General features: G+C 37.3%; 1 protein-coding gene across 1 annotated transcript in view; it reads right to left on the bottom strand.

Moving 5' to 3' along the window:
• The window catches only part of PHYHIPL (phytanoyl-CoA 2-hydroxylase interacting protein like), a 107,450-nt gene that overhangs the window by 5,633 nt on the left and 83,671 nt on the right, over positions 1-18,146 (bottom strand). Inside the window, exons 2-4 of the mRNA XM_043925536.1 lie at positions 5,872-6,068; positions 3,884-4,058; positions 478-595 (exon numbers count right to left, since the gene is read on the bottom strand). Of these exons, the coding sequence (XP_043781471.1) occupies positions 478-595; positions 3,884-4,058; positions 5,872-6,068 (490 nt within the window). The remainder of the gene's footprint in view (positions 1-477; positions 596-3,883; positions 4,059-5,871; positions 6,069-18,146) is intronic.

Here is an 18,146-nt window from a genome sequence, read left to right as displayed (position 1 = left end):
TCCCTCATGAATAATTAACACATTATAATAGCTGAGAGATTTCTATGTTGGCAGAAGCCTGACAATCCTGCCTAACTCACCATATCTCATGAAACAGTCACCCTTTTATTCTCTCATTTTCAGGAGAAAATTCAATAGTTGGTATGAGACAGAAGGTACTGAGTTACTGGGAATCGGAGGAGTCCGTGACATGCTCATCAACCTTAATCTTGGCGGTCTTCCACCCAAACAGATAGGAGTTGGTGTTACAAGTGATCATAGAAAGGAATCTAAGTGAGGTGGGAAAAAAAAATCCCATGATCTGATTTTTTTTTTTTTACTTAATTATTCTGGGAAATAAAAGTCAGTAGAATTAAATATTTTGAGAAGAAAACTAAAATTGCTATTTCACAGAAGCAGACTCAAGGGAAACCTGAGCCTAGAATTTGGAATGGCACTTAGTAAAGTAAATCGGTATGTATCTTGTTTGATTCTTACCGAATATAGTCAAAATATTCTTTGTGCTGGTTACGATAAAAAACAGAAAATTTGAGCATCCGCCCTGCAATCACTTCGGCCTTCTCCAACAGCTGTGTTAGATGAACTTTTGAATAGTCTGAAAATAACAAAAAAAGTTTGTTATTAAAAATACACCATCAAAAGTATTGGCTACATGCTTAATAACTTGTAGATCATTCAGATTCTCTTTTGGGAAACTCATCTCAGTGAATAAGAAACTGCACTTAAAAAGAAAACATTCACTGTCTTTGTGGCACATTTTTTTCTGCAAAAATATTTTTGTTATAGTTTATGGTTGTTTTTAAGAATATGCTTGCATTTTTTTCACTCACTGAAATTAAAGATCCTGAAACCAAAGTGTTAAATAAGGAACACTTATTTAAAGATTGAGTAATGTCAATCAGTACCACACTAGCCTTTCCTTCCATCAGCTGCTGAATCAAATAAAAGAAGCTTGTAACCTGAAAGGAATAGCAAATAGAATTTAAAGGAGTAATAATAATGGTCATCTAATTTACTCCCTAAATCTATGAGGCTGGGAAGACAGATATAATATAACCATTTTATTGATGCAGAGATTGAGGCTTGCCACAGCTTAATGATTTGCCAAATGTCCATAAAGCTAGTAACTTAAGAGACTAGGTCTTTGGCTACTAGTTGGTAGTTTTTGAGTACACAAGAGCTTGTGAAAATATAAAACATCTCTCACAGTAAGCTGATGTCTTCACCAGCTTTTTGTTTTGAAAATTGAGGATTGTTGCCAAACCCCTGTTCTAGAATCTAAGCAAAAATTTTGGTCTGTAAAGATTTCAAGACTTTCCAAACGAAAGCAACCTAGTTGAACTACTCATGGCAGCATAGTTTGTTTACTCACTGCTTCACTGGCTCAATCAATATTTATTTAGATTAGGACATGTGATGTACAAGACATTGTGCAAAATTATATGAACGATCAATTGAAAAGATAAAATTCCTCTTCCTCTCAAAGAATTCAGTCTAAGGGAAGAGGTAATATATAGACAGCCATGACTTATTACGGGGTTTTATCTGTGTCACTGATTAAACTAGATTGGTCAGTGGCATTCTGCTTTATTTCCAATACTTTGCACAGTGCATAGCATACAATATATGCTCAGTAAATTTTGAGTGAATTAGATGTCTAGGTTAAAAGACAATATATAAGATAGCTTTCTAAGATTTACAGAGTAAAGGTGATTGATAAAGCTTAGGTGAAACAGGCTCTGAATTATTTTAATAAACTGAAACAACAAGCTTTGAAAAAAAATTCTCCTTAGACTTTACTCATGGAAACAAAATGATTTATAGAAAAATATTGTGGCACATTTAAAATAAGCTGGCATTTTCCTTATTATTTACCCCTAAAACTTCCTTAGAATAATTAGGGGATATACTTGAATAAAAGAGCAACAGATTGATCACTCTAAAGGAAAGAAAGAAAACTAAAGGTCTTTCTTTATGTACATAGAAATAAAACATGTACTCATGTAGTCATATAGATTATAGAATGGAGTATCTAGACAGATGTTTCTGAACGGAAAATGCCATAGGTCTTCCTTAAGCTAAAGAAGAAACATTATCTCACTTCTCCCTAATGTCAAATGGGGTTTAGGAGGTACATTATAGCTTCTTAAAAAATGAATACAACGATGCTGTTTGGTACATTTCTATGGAAAATAGCATGCTTAAAAAATGAATACAACGATGCTGTTTGGTACATTTCTATGGAAAATGGCATGTATTAAAACAATGTCAAAAGATACTGTGTCTTTTACTGTGTCTACCTCCCTCCCTGGTAGGATGCAGTAAGGGCAAATGGAAAGATGTGTAAAAAGAGTAAGCATGAGGTGGATTCCAAAGAGGAATTTTAATTCAGGAGAAAAGTTGAGGGGATATAGTAATTCTAATGTGACACATAAAATACAGGTAAAATGAGAATTCTTTACACACTATTAATACAACGTTGAAATCTTTAGCAATTTAATTACTGACTACTGGACTATGATGTATACCATATTTCATCTATTCTAAAATATATTTTCCCCACATTTCAGCATCTCTGACATGAGTCTAATAAATGTGATAAGAAAATTTCACATTTTAATTGGCAGTTTAATTTTTTCGTAGAGATACATAAAGTGGTGGATCTTACAGTCTATGACATCTTAGGAAGAAATATAGTACCAGAGGGATACTGTTCGCTGTCATACACTGAGATCCTTAGCAACTTCCTCATAGAACAAACAAAAAAGGTTGAAGATAAAATCACAATAGTTAAGAATTAAAACTTCATCCATTGTACATATCCACATGGGAAATTTTATACTGAGTTTGAAATTAAGAAAAAAAAAGAAGATATTGAGATAAAGCAGTAGCTAAGCACGTTCTGAGTCTGAAATAAACCTACTGTGAGGCTATGGGGAAAAAATAGCTGATTTATCTGAAGGATGCCTCAGCTGGGGAAGTTGCTAAGCAACCTGCAATAGGTGAGGCAAGTGTCTAAGACTTTTTCTACAAGCTCCTTTGTGTGGAAACAAACATTTAGCCTCTTTCTACAGTTTTATAGAGGAAACAATCACCTAGACAAAAAGGAAACAAAGCCATATTCTAAGAGACAGAAAGAATGGATGACAGATGTATTCAGGTAGCTCTATGTCTTTGTGTCCCTTCACCATCTATTTAAGTGCTCAATAAATATTTGTTTCTTGGCTGAATGAATAAAACAAGTATATAAATGCATGATATGAATGGTTACGGTAACCTTTTCAGCCCAGTGGGCTATTAAAGTACAGTTCAAGATCAAGAGGGATGGGCTTTCTACATTAGACACCCCAATGCCAAATGGCTATGAGGTACATTCATGAAGCAAAGACACACACACTCAACACAACATGAGTTTAGAGAGATTGTCAGCATTCAAGTGAAAAATCCAATAACATTTTTGTTACATAAAGTCATTGCGATCTGCCTTCATTTCCTTAAATTAAGAGAATGATATTTCTGGCTTCCTTCTTTCAAGACTGTGAAAATAAGAAATGAAAAAAAGAAAGAAAAAAGATCTCTCTCCCTAAAATGAATCTCAAAATATGCTGAATATATTTTCATACTGCATCAGTTTTTATTTGTAAAGCCTTTACTTTGAAAAATCAAATTGTGCATGTAACACAGAAGTAATGTAATGCCATTATCCAGTTTCTGCTGAGAACCTCCTCTCTAATCAGTTTGTTCTATCACCCAGTGCTACTGGCAATGTAAAAATGACCAATAAATGTCACTTAATAATTACAAAAATATATTTTCTATAATTAGCTTTCCAGGAACTATTAAATAAGGTCCCCTCCCCAATATTTGTACCCAGTTCTCTTACCTGCTGTGCAGAATTCTATAATTTCACTCCATTCAGACACAACGTAATCACCATCAACTTGTTTTGAGGCAGTCTGCACTGCTACTGTATACTCAGTTCTTGGGCTCAAAAACCAGTGTCCACGGACAGTCATCGGCAAGGGAACGGCTTTTGCCACCAGTTTTGTTGGAACGTCCTAAGAAAAGAAAGGAGGAAGGGGGGACAGGTGGGTGGAAGAAGATGAATTAATGTAGCAGTGTAACTTGAGTCAATTGTAAACAATGTGGAAGAACTTACTAAATTCCTGGCTAGTGACAGAAGTTTCTTCTTTAAAGATATTTAGCAGTTATGATCTTCAAATCTCTTATTCTTCATATGTAAAAAATAAGGCCCGATTTGATCAAGAAATATGCAAAGATCACACAGCTAGCTAATGGCATAAGTGTACACGGATTCATCTTCTTGATTTCTAGTATAATGTTCTTCTCTATGCATTCCTTATTATGCTCCTTAAAGTGCAATATTCTAATATTTTAAAATATTATATTTATTTAATATATTGTTGCTGTTGTTCAGTCAGAGAAGCCCATTATTAAATGTTTTATATGTGAAGGGACAGAATATTTTTAAATAAATGACTGCTTCACATACAAATGTGGTAACATTTGTTTTACTTGTATTCAAGTACAGAGCCTATAGGTCACAGAAAGTCTAGGTATTTTAAAACAATGATTAATAATAAGATAACTAAACCTGCTAGTTCGTATTCACTGTACTTCCAAAGATATGGTATTCTAAGTGTGCAATGAAGGAAGGGGGTCAAATCTTGACCCCTCACATTTAATGCTAAACATTTCAAAGCTATTTCAAAGAGGCCAAGTGTCACCAAAGAGAATATCCAACACTCTAAAGATTAAAATTGGGACATGGGAAAATACTGTTTTATCAATCTTGTTCTATCACATTTATCTGTACGTATAAGCCTCACTCACCATTAGTATGTATAGTTGTACTATACACATAGAGTAAAATGCATAAGTTTTAGACAAGAATTCTTCCAAAAAATTTATCAAGTTAAAATTTAGTTATAAAGTATTAAAATAAGATCAGTTTTCATATCAGTGAAAACACTGAAAACATAAAGAATTTTTAAGTCAGAGAACTATTTATCCTCTCTAGAGCTACTTTTGGAGAGAGAGATGTATTAGTTAAGATAGTGATAAGCAGACAGCTAAGAGCATAAATATCAGAGAATTGTTACAAGTCTAAAACACTTAAATGCTACTTTTATTCTCAAACCATAAAATAAAATTGACTACACAAAGCAGTTTTCAGGCCTTAAGTATTTTGAAAAATATTCTAAAGTTTATAAGCTGCCACTGACATTGTCCTTTTGGCGGTTATTTATAGGGAAAAATGTGTGCTTCAGTGGAAAACTATGAACCATCTATAGCACACTCTGCTGGTTGTCTTTTTCTGATTTTGCAGAATATATTCTACAATTCTGTAATTTGTAGACATGTGATACCAATTCCGTTATTCTTGTCTAAACACATGCCAGCGAATTTTGTCCACTGGAAGTATTCCCTCTGCTATTACCCTTGTTCTTCCCCAACACCACACGGGTTTTGCCTCCACTGTACATTTATTTCAATATCCTGATCCTTAAAATGTCTTTTCTGGACCATCCTTTGAATTGGTTCTATTAATAAACTTCATCAGTTACCTCATTAGTGTGTTAAAGAAAATCTTTAACACATGTTCATTTTTTTATGTCTGTAAGAGAGTTAAGATTTCACCTTTTCTGGGAAAAAATATGTATTTTACCCATATATGTGTCATTTCCTTATAAAATTTCTTGGAAAGATACAGATTTTAAGTGACATATAATTTTCATTTTCAATGTCAAGTATAAGTAATCAGTGCAACATTATTCCTTCTTTCAAAATGGCATCATAATTAGAAAGTTTTAAGATACAAATGACTATAAGGATGTGTTAGCATTTTACCTTGTGTTTAAATTTATTGGAGTTCTTGTTCTCTTTCTTATTGAGGTCAATGAAATAGTGTGTAATACGGTCCTTTGATTTTGAATCCATTTCCCATGAAATCTTGAATGAGTCACAGGTAATATTACTTATTTTGATGTTATGTGGTACAGGAAGTTCTTCCATCTCTGCTATGCCACTGTCTTGTGATTTGTTCCCTGCAAGAAAACAATGCACAGATAGTTTCTGACTAGTGAAACTTTCCTAGTTTGCAAGGCCGTTAACTACCTGTTTGTGAACTCATCTAATTACTAAATTTGAGATTTCATTTTGTTCATGAAGTAATGTGAGTGTTAATGACAGTAACACTATCTTTACATAATCACATTACCAACAAAAAGCAGAAATGAATTAGTTCTTACCACCTCTACATTTTCAGTCTTCTTTCCCAGTTTCTGCTTTCACAGAAATAAAAGCAAGAATGCTGTTGATCCACCTCTCTAACCTATGAAAGATTAGCCTTATATGGTAGATTCTGTCTGAAAACCCCCAAGGGACCATTTTTCTTACATGACCAATCGATTCTGCTCTAAAGTAATCCTAGGTGTTTTTAAGCTAAATGAAATCAGAAACGTTGATAATGATATGAAAGAGTCCAGTCAAATAAAGGAAAATTTTCTTTTAAAAAATCTGTGAGTTGTCAGTGACAGTCTATAAAAATTGTTCCTTTTGGAAATTTATATGTAGAAATAGCATGTAATGTTTATATTTACAAATAATATAAAAGACCATTTTTAAAACAGTTACTGTGAAAGGATTACTCTAGGAATCTTTTTTACCTGTTGTAGCCATGCTGATTGATAACATTAAAATCTTGAAGAATTCATCTGACATCTGGTTACTTTACAGACTATGTCCTACATTTTCAGTTAGAGAAAATTCTATTGCTTTGGCCAATATTATAGAGCAGAATATGAGGGATGACAGGACAAAAAGAGAAAATATAGAGTTGACAAGTTTGTTTCATATGCAAGAAAGACATATTGAATGAAATTTTATTTCACTTCTCCTTCCTGTGTTCCTTTTCCCCCAAGACAATGTAAAATTCAATGTCCCAGAAAAGAAAAAATATATATAATTGTTATTCACACTATAAAAGTCATAGATCACAAATCAGCTACCTAACTTTTCTTTAACATAATAGCAAATCTTGATCAACAAAAACTGAAAGGAACAACAGTGAATGTCACTTTGTAACAACACCTTCCACTTTCAGATTAGTTTGTGTTCTTTACCCTCACAAGAGCTTCCCAGCTGGCTCAGTGGTAAAGAATCCACCTGCCAATGCAGGAGATGCAGGTTCAAATCCTGGGTCAGGAAGATCCCTTGGAGTAGGAAATGGCAACCCACTCCTATATTCTTTCCTGGGAAATGGCATGGACAGAGAAGCCTGGCAGGCTACAGTCCACGAGGTCGCAAAGAGTCAAACGTGGCAGAGCACGCACGCACGCACAGCACAACCCCACACACCCTCTCAGTTATTGTTGTAAGGCTTTTGATAATTTGCAGTCTTATTAAATCATTCATCCATTTGTCTCACCCCAAGCTGTGTTGTGGCCAGAGCAACCTGATGACAATCAATGACTAATCTCAAAGTAACTAAAGTTCTTTATTATCATTCTTGAACAATACTTTGAAAAATCCTTCTTTCTTCTCTCATGTACTCCCTCACACCCTAGTTTCCCCAGATACCCATTTGATAAAACTCCCAGAAAAATCACTCCTTCACCCTGTTTTTGCTCCCCCACCCCCCCCACACAGCCTCATAGCATCCCCAAATTGCTTCCTGCTAAAAGCCTTTCAGAAGTCAAGTGAAGGGAAGAAACGAAGTGGAATCTCTTTAATGGCCTTGGGAAAGGGAAAGGCAGTAAATATGCAAATAGTAATTTTTGTTCTATTTAGAAAAGCTGACATTTTCTGATTGCAGTTATCTTCAAAATATAAGCAACATTAAATGAAAACCTGTCTGGACTAACAGCAGAAATTTCTGCAGAAATCACATGTATTATAAGGAGGAACCAAGATGGCTGAGGAGTAGGACTTGGAGCTTATTTCCTTCCATAGATAACATCAAAAACACTTAAACAAATGGAACGATTTGCACAGAACATCTATTGAACACTGACAAAAGACCTCAGCTTTCAAAAAGGGCAAGAAAAGCTCAACATAACGAAGTAGGACAAAAGAATAAAGAAACAAAAAACGAGAGAGAAAGGCACTGGATGGGACCCGTGTCCCGGGGAGGGAGCTGTGAAGGAGGAAAGGTTCCCGCATCCTGGGAAGTCTTCTCACCAGCGGGGACTGGGGTGGCAGAGGGAATCAGCAGGGACAGAGGGAGAACACCAGTGTGTGGAGGGCAAGAGAGTTACCTGCACAGACAGGTGGCACTGCCACCCCGTGCCCCCCATCCTGAGGTGCTCATCCACTGGTATGGGCAGCAGCTGGGTGCTGAAGCTCAAGCTTCAGGTCAGACCCAGGGAGAGGACTGGGGCTGCCCGCGGGCAAACAGCCTGAAGAGGTGACTGTGACAACTGAGGGCGCACTCGGAAGGAGCTGAGTTCACCAGAGAGGCAAGGCGCCATTGCTGGGGGAGCACAAGAAGAGTGGTGGGACCGCCATAGGAGCTTCTTTCCATGCGTGCATGCTCTCAGGCAACAGGATGCCACCTCTATGAGTTCTGGGGTTGGGCAAGAGCTGTTGCCACCATCATGGGCTCCAGAGGTGGGCAGGGGCTGCTGCAGAAACTAGGGGACCTAGCAGCAGAAGCCAGTCGCTGCCCTGCGGTCGGGGGAAGCATGCATGAGCAGTGAGCAGGCACCGAATCACTGCCCCTGCTGTCCTGGGATGGCGTGGGCCTTAGCCCCACTGAGAGATCCAGAAGTGGGCGCCGATCACTGCCTCTGCTGTCCTGAGGCGTACAGGCCACCGCTGCTGTTGGGAGACCCACAGGTGTGCGCTGATCACTGCTGCCCCACCAGGAGAGCACACAAGGGGTGCTGCTCTTACACACCCCATATCAAGGGGATAATGACCAACATACACTGAGGAAGGAGGCAGAAAGCATTTCAAATAAAACAGCCCCTCAAGTTTGGACAAAATGGTGAAGTAAAAAGACTTAAGCTCACTTCCCCTCACAAAAGCACCAAAATCACAACTGCTGAACAACTATCAACAAAAAAGACTGGAACCTATCCAAAAAAAGCCATGAGATGAAGAAGCCATGAGATGGTAGGAGGGGTACTTTCACAATATAACCAAATCCCATACCAGCTGGTTGGGAGACCCACAGACTGGAAAATAACAGTATCCCAGAGGTCTCCCACAGGAGTGCTAGTTCTGACCCCACTTCAGGCTCCAGACCCTGAGGGTCTGGCAGTGCAAGGAGGTGCCTCAGCATTTGGCTTTGAAAACCAGCAGGGTTGGAGTGCAGGATCTCCCCAAGACTGGTGGAGACAGAGACTCCACGCCTAGATGGTGCACAGACAATTTCCTGTACCCTGGGACCCAGAACAAAGCAGTGACTCCATAGGAGCTTGGACTAGACCTACCTGAGGGTCGTGGAGAGTCTCCTGGGGAGGCAGGAGTTGGCTGTAGCACAGTGGTTGGACAAAGAGACTGAGCAGAGCTCCCCCCCCACCCCGCAAATGAAACTGAAACTGTGATTTAAAATATTTCGACAAACAAAAATCTAAGATCAGATGGCTTCACAGGTGAATTCTATCAAAGCTTTAGAGAAGAATTAACACCTATCTTTCTGAAACACCTCCAAAAAATTGCAGGGGAAAACACATTCCCAAACTCACTCTATGAAGCTACCATCACCCTGGTACTAAACCCAGGCAAAGATACCACACACACGAAAAAGAAAATTATAGGTCAATATCACTGATGAATATAGATGCAAAAATTTGCAACAAAATACTAGCAAACAGAATCCAACAATACATTAAAAGAATCATATATCATGATAAAGTGGGACTTTTCCCAGGGATGCAAGAATTTGTCAGTATCTGCAAATCAATTGTCTGATACACTACACTAACATACTAAAGAATAAAAATCACATGATCATCTCAACAGATGCAGAAAAAGCTTTTGACAAAATTCAACACCCAATCATGAATTAAAAAAACTGTACAGAAAGTGGGCACAGAAGGAATATACCTCAACAAAATAAAGGCCGTATTTGACAAACCTCCAGCTAACATCATACCCAATGGTGAAAAGCTGAAAACAGTTCCTCTGAGATCAAAAACAAGACAAAGATGTTCACTCTACCACTTTTATTCAATGTAGCTTTGGAAGCCCTAGCCATGGCAATCAGAGAAGAAAAATAAATAAAAGGAATCTAAATGGGAAAAGAAGTAAAACTGTCACTGCTAAGATGCTACCAATAAATAAAAGGAATCTAAATGGGAAAAGAAGTAAAACTGTCACTGCTAAGATGCTACCAGGAAACTACTAGAGCTCATCAATGATTTCAGTAAAGTTGCAGGATACAAAATTAACACATAGAAATCTGTTGCATGTCTATACACTAACAATGAAAGATCAGAAAGATAAACTCAAGAAACAATCTCATTTACCATCACATCGAAAAGAATAAAATAGGGCTTCCTTGGTGACCTAGATAAAGAATCTGCCTGTCTGTGCAGTTGACACAGGTTCAATCCCTAGTCTGGGAAGAACCAACACGCTGCAGAGCAACTAAGCCCACGCAGCACAGCTATGAAGCCCAGTGCTCTAGAGTTCAGGAACCACAACTACTGAGGCCTCGCGCTGCGACTACTGAAGCCTGTGTGCCCTAGAGCCCATGCTCTGCAATAGGAGAAGCCACCACAGTAAGAAGTCCTCAATACACTGCAACTAGAGAGTAGCCCCTGCTCTCCACAACTAGAGAAAAGCCCATGCAGCAATGAAGAACCAGCACAGCCAAAAATGAATAAATAAAAATTATTTTTTAAAGAAGAATAAAATATCCAGGAATAAACCAACCTAAGGAGGCAGAAGACCTGTACTCTGAAAACTGCAAGATGCTGATGAAAGAAATCAAAGATGACACAGATGGAAAAATATAACACTTTCTTAGACTGGAAGAATCAATACTGCCAAAATGACTATAATACCCAAGGCAATCTACAGACTCATTGCAATCCCTATCAAATTACCAATGGCATTTTTCACAGAACTAGAACAAAATAATTTTTAAATTTGTATGCAGGCAAAAAAGACCCCAAATAACCAAAGCAATCCTAAGGGCAGGGCAGGGGGAAGCAAAAATGGAGCTGAAGGAATCAGGCTCCCTAAATTCAGACTATACTACAAAGCCACTGTTTTCAAAACATATGGTACTGACACAAAACAGAAACATATTAGCTCAATGAAACAGGATAAAAAGCCCAGAAATAAACCCACACACCTGTGGTCACCTAATCTGTGACAAAGGAGGCAAGATACACAATGAAGAAAAGACACTCTCTGGGAGAAGGTGAGGGTAGGATGTTCTGAGAGAATAGTATTGAAACAAGTATACTATCAAGGATGAAACAGATCACCAGTCCAGGTTGGATGCATGAGACAAGTGCTCAGGGCTGCTGCACTGGGAAGACCCAGAGGGATGGGATGGAGAGGGAGGCGGGAGGGGGGATCGGGAAGGGGAACACATGTAAATCCATGGCTGATTCATGTCAATGTATGGCAAAAACCACTACAATATTGTAAAGTAATTAGCCTCCAATAATAAATTAGCCTCCAATAATAAAAATAAATGGGGAAAAAAGAAAGACACTCTCTTGAGGAGATGCTTCTGGGAAAACTGGATAGCTACATGAAAAAGAATGAAATTAGAAAATTCTTTAGTACCATATACAAAAGCTCAAACTGTATTAAAGGCCTAAATATAAAACCTGATACTATTAAACTCCTTTAGAGGAAAACATAGGAATAACACTCTTTCATATAAATAATGGTTTTTTTTTTTTTAAATCCATCTCCTAGAGTCATGGAAATAAAAACAAAAATGAATGGGATCTAATTAAACTCAAAATCTTTTGTACAGCACAAGAAACCATAAACAAAATGCAAAGACAGCACACAGAATGGAAGAAAATATCTGCAAATGATGTGACTGACGAGGGATCAATCTCCAAAATACACAACAGCTCATGCTACTCAATATCAAACAACTCAACTGAAAAAGGGTAGAAGACTTAAATAGACATTTTACCAAAGAAGACATACAGATGGCCAACAAACACATGAAAATATGCTCAACATCACTAATTATTGGATAAACACAAATAAAAAGTACAATAAGTTATCACCTCATGCCAGTCAGAATGTCCTAAGTTGCTTCAGTTGTGTCCAATTCTTTGTGACCCCATGGACTATAGCCTGCCAGGCTCTTCTGTCCAAGGGGTTCTCCAAGCAAAATACTTGAGTGTGTTGCCATGCCCTCCTCCAGGGGATCTTCCCATCATCAAAGGCCATCATCAAAATGTCTATACATAATAAATTCTGGAGAGGGTGTTGAGAAAAGGGAATCCTCCTACATTATTGGTAGGAATATAAATTGGTACAGCCACTATGGAGAACAGTATATGTATTTCCCTTAAGGTGGGATGCATGAGACAAGTGCTCGGGCCTGGTGCACTGGGAAGACCCAGAGGAATTGGGTGGAGAGGGAGGTGGGAGGGGGGATCGGGATGGGGAATACGTGTAACTCTCTGGCTGATTCATATCAATGTATGACAAAACCCACTGAAATGTTGTGAAGTAATTAGCCTCCAACTAATAAAAAAAAAAACAAAAAAACTGAAAATACAGTTACCATATAATCCAACAATCCTACTCCTGGGGTATCTCCAAAGAAAACCATACTTCAAAAAGATATATGTACCACAATGTTCATTGCAGCACTATATACAACAGCCAAGACATGGGAAGTGATGTAAATGTATATCCACAAATGAATGTATAAAGATGTGGTGTACATACACAATGGAATACACAAAAAAAAAAAAATAAATAAATAACATAGGAATAACACTCTTTCATATAAATAATGTTTTTTTAAATCCATCCATTTAAATCCATTTTTTATCCATTTAAATCCATGTTTTTAAATAAATATTCCAAGCCACAAAAAATAATGAAATTATGCCATTTGCAGCAACATGGATGGACCCAGAGATTAGCATACTAAGGGAAGTGAGTCATACAGAGAAAGACAAATGTCATATGACATCACTTATATTTGGAACATAATTTTAAAAAATGATACAAAAAGACATATTTTATTTTTTTACAAAACACTAGGCCATTCAGATATGACCTAAAGGGGAAGTGACAAATGGATTATACAGTGCAAGTGACAAACAGATTTAAGGGATTAGATCTTACAGAGTACCTGAAGAACTATGGATGGAAGTTCGGAACACTGTACAGGAGGAGGTGACCAAACCATCCCCAAGAAAAACAAATGCAACAAGGCACAATGGTTGTCTGAGGAGGCCTTACAAATAGCTGAGAAAAGAGAAGCAAAAGGCAAAGGAGCAAAGATATACTCATCTGAATGCAGAGTTCCAAAGAACAGAAAGGAGGGATAAGAAAGTCTTTTTAAATGAATAATGCAAAGAAACAGAGGAAAACAATAGAATGGGAAACACTAGAGATCTCTTCCAGAAAATGAGAGATACAAAGGGAACATTTCATGCAAACATGGGTACAAGAAAGGGCAGAAATGGGCTGGACCTAACAGAAGCAGAAGATATTAAGAAGCGGTGGCAAGAAAACATAGAAGAACTGTACAAAAAAGGTCTTAATGACCCAGAGAACCATAACGGGGGCGTCATTCACCTAGAGCCAGACATCCTAGAGTGAAGTCAAGTGGACCTTAGGAAGCATTACTACCAACAAAGCTAGTGGAGGTGATGGAATTCCAGCTTAACTATTTCAAATTCTAAAAGATGATGCTATGAAAGTGTTGCACTCAATATGCCAGCAAATTTGGAAAACTCAGCAGTGGCCACAGGACTGGAAAAGGTCGGTTCATTCCAATCCCCAAGAAGGGCAGTGCTGAAGGGAGTACGACAAGGCTGTATATTGTCACCCTGCTTATTTAACTTCTGTGCAGAGTACATTGTGTGAAATGCCAAGCTGGATGAAACTCAAGCTAGAATCAAGATTGCTGGGAGAAATATCAATAACCTCAGATAGGCAGATGACACCACTCTAATTGCAGAAAGTGAAGAGGAACTAAAGAGCCTCTTGATTAAGGTGAAAGAGGAGAGTGAAAAAGCTGGCTTAAAACTCAACATTCAAAAAATGAAGATCATGGCATCATCCAGTCTCATTACTTCATGACAAATAGATGCGCAAACAATGAAAACAGTGAGAGACTTTCTTTCCTTGGGCTTCAAAATCACTGTAGACAGTGACAACAGTCATGAAATTAAAAGACACTTGCTTCTTGGAAGAAAAACTATGGCAAACCTAGACAGCATATTAAAAATCAGAGACATTCACTTTGCTGGACTAAAGGTCCCTATAGTCCAAGCTGTGGTTTTCCAGTAGTCATGTATGGATGTGAGATCTGGACCATCAAGAAGGCTGAGCACCAGAGAAGTGATACTTTTGAACTCCAGTGCTGGAGGAAACTCTTGAGGGTCCCTTGGACTGCAAAGAGATTAAACCAATTCAATCCTAAAGGAAATAAAACCTGAATATTCATTTGAAGGCCTTATGCTGAAGCTCCAATGCTTGGTTACTCACTGGAAAAGACCTGATGCTGGGAAAGATTGAGGGCAGGACGAGAAGGGGGAGACAGAAGATGAGATGGTTGGTGGCATCATTGACTCAATGGACATGAGTCTAAGCAAACTCAGGAAGATGATGAAGGACAGGGAAGCCTGGAGCACTGCATTTCATGGGTTTGCAAAGAGTCAGACGTGACTGAGTGACAACAAAACAGAAAAGGACTCACAGATGTAGAATACTAACTTATGGTTACAAAGGTGATTGGGACGGATAAATAAGGAGGCTGCAAATAACAGTTTCACACTACTATTTATAAAATAATCAACAGGGACCTCCTGTATAGCATAGGAACTCTACTCCATAGTTTATAATAACCTGTATGGGAAAAGAATCTGAAAAAGGATATATGTATACCTGAATCACTTTGTTCTACACCTGAAACTAAACATAACATTGTAAATCAACTATATTACAATATGAAATAAAAATTAAAAAACAAATCATATGCATTATAACTCTCCACATAATTTCCAAAAAACTGAGTGACAAAATTGTTTTTTAAGAAAAGATAAAGCTAGTTTGAATTTGATCCAATTTATTGAAAATACACCTTCAGTATATTGCCAGTATCTAAAGTACTAATTTTGCCATGTAAACTTCCAGTATTTTTACCTTTTCAACTGAAAGTTACAGTTTCTAGAATATAATCTTAATACTTTGTTTTATACAGGTTCTTTTCTACTTGTTGAAACTTGATTAAAATTGTTACCTTTATTGAAAGGTGGAAACTTGCTTATATCAGATTTTGCCATTCAGAACAACATAAAGCTCAAATCTATAGGATGTGTTATATCAGGAACACTCATTTTGAAGCTCCTTATCATAATCTGAATTCTTAATAAAACCACAAGATTAGCCTCTATGCAGCTTTCTTACTCAGAAAGAAAAATAATTTAAATAATTCTTACCAGTTAACATGTAACTCGCTTTTTACTCATGCTATATGAATTCATTTTTAACTGAGATTTTGAGATAAGTGACAGAAAACAATGATTCTGTCTTTAAAACTGGTGAAAACAGGGAGCCATATGATGTTAATATTCAATAACCAGCCAATACTATCTCAGATCTGTACAATCAAGTGTACTTTCAAATGCAGCTTCCCCTTCACCATAAGGGTAATTCAAGCTACATTTTTTTCTACTCTACATGCCAAATAATTCTAATAACTGTGGCTATACTGCTCACTGGTCATACTGAGTGAAGAACAAATAAGTGGGACTTTCTATACATCCAAAATATGAAAATTACTTTTTCCAGAACAAATATTTCAAAATTACTTTTGTAACAACAGCAATTACTAAAATACAAACTGAAAACATAGCCAAATTATACAGATATATTTTATATGTATGGCTCTTCTTTCACTGAACTTAAATAGCCTAGCAAAAAATGGCATTTTAAAAAACAGATTTATTGAAATAAAATTCACATACCATACAGCCATTTGTTTAAAGTGTACAACTCATTGTCTTTTAGTAGATTCAGAGTTCTATATCCATCCTACAATCAGAACTTTTTTTACTTCAGAAGAAACCCCACACACCTTAGCTTTCACTCTCCAATTTCAACCTCTTCATGTTCCCTCTTCCTTCAATCACTAATCAATTTCCTGTCTCTGGAAATACCTATCCTGGAATACCTGTCCTGGGTATTTCATTTAAGTGGTATCATATAATATGTGGTCCTTTGTGACCGGCTTCTTTTATTTAGCATAAAATTTTCAAGTCTCACCCATGTTGTATAAAGACTTTATTTCTTTTTATTGCTGCATATTTCATTGTATGGATATACTAGCTTTTGTTTATCACTTGTCAGCTGAGGGACATTTGGTTTGTTTCTACTTTTTTGACTATTTGTTGCTATGAACATTCATGTACAGCTTTTTGTGTGAATATATGTTTTCTCTTTTCTAGAGTATATACCTGGAAGTTCAACTCTTGATTCATATGGTACCTTTATGCTTAAATCGCTAAGGAACTGCCAAACTGTTTTTCAAAGTGGCTACACTATTTTATATTCCCACCAGCAGTGTATATGGGTTCTAATTTCTTCACATCCTCATCCACACTTCTTATTATCTATCTTGTACTTTTGGTATCATATCTAAAAGACCATTGCCTATTTCAAGGTCACAAAGATTTACATCTAAATTTTCTTCCTATAGTTTTGACACTTATATTTAAGTTTTAGATCCATTCTTAGTTAATATTTATATATGGCTATGAGGTAGGGGTCCAGGTTCATTCTTTTCCTTGCAGATATACAGTTGTCCCAGCACTGTTTATTATTTTTTCCTCATGTAATTGTCTTGGCACCCTTGTCAAAAATTAATTGGCTAAGCTATACTGCTACCTTTCAAGTCCAGGTTGCCATCAATTCTCACCTAGATGATTACAATAGGAAAGCTCAGCTGGCTTATACCCGTGACTCTCCTAAATTCAGTCTCATTAGAGCAAGCTGATTAAAACTATCTAAAAGATTGAGAGTTGGACTATAAAGAAAGCTGAGCGCAGAAGAATGGATCCTTTTGAACTGTGGTGTTGGAGAAGACTCTTGAGACTCCCTTGGACTGCAAGGAGATCCAACCGGTCCACCCTAAAGGAAATCAGTCCTGGATGTTCATTGGTAGGACTGATTTTGAAGCTGAATTTCCAATACTTTGGCCACCTGATGCAAAGAGCTGACTTATGGGAAAAGACCCTGATGCTGGGAAAGATTGAGGGCAGGAGGAGAAGGGGACGACAGAGGATGAGATGGCTGGATGGCATCACTGACTCAATGGACATGGGTTTGGGTGGACTCCAGGAGTTGGTGATGGACAGGGAGGCCTGGTGTGCTGTGGTTCATGGGGTCACAAAGAGTTGGACATGACTGAGCGACTGAACTGCACTAAACTCATGCATTTAAAATAAAATCAACACTCCTTACCTTAGCCTATTAATTTTAATTTGAACTATTTATTATCAGTTGGGGCTCAATCAGATAAGAGATGCATTATAAGTGATATAGAATAAGATTTACCATAAAGGTTTCACACTGAGCAACTAAGAAGTGGTGGCAAGAATACACAGAAGAACTGTAAAAAAAAAAAAAAAAAAGAAGAAAAAGATTTTAATGTAACCATGGTGGTGTGGTCAATCACCTAGAGCCAGATATCTTGGAATGTGAACTCAAGTGGGCCTTAGGAAGCATTACTACTGACAAAGTTAGTGGAGGTAATGGAATTCAAGCTGAGCTATTTCAAATCCTAAAAGGTGATTCTGTCAAAGTGCTGCACAATACGCAAGCAATAAGCAGGGTGACAATACTTGTCATACTTCTTTCCCAGGTTTGAACCAGGCCGTTGTTCCACATCCTGTTCTAACCGTTGCTTCTTTACCTACATACAGGCTTCTCAGGTAAGATGGTCTGGTATT

Source organism: Cervus elaphus, chromosome 15 (assembly GCF_910594005.1).
Source record: "Cervus elaphus chromosome 15, mCerEla1.1, whole genome shotgun sequence".
Lineage (NCBI taxonomy): Eukaryota > Metazoa > Chordata > Mammalia > Artiodactyla > Cervidae > Cervus > Cervus elaphus.
Note: the sequence above shows the minus strand (reverse complement) of the source record. Positions and strands in the feature narration are given on the sequence as shown.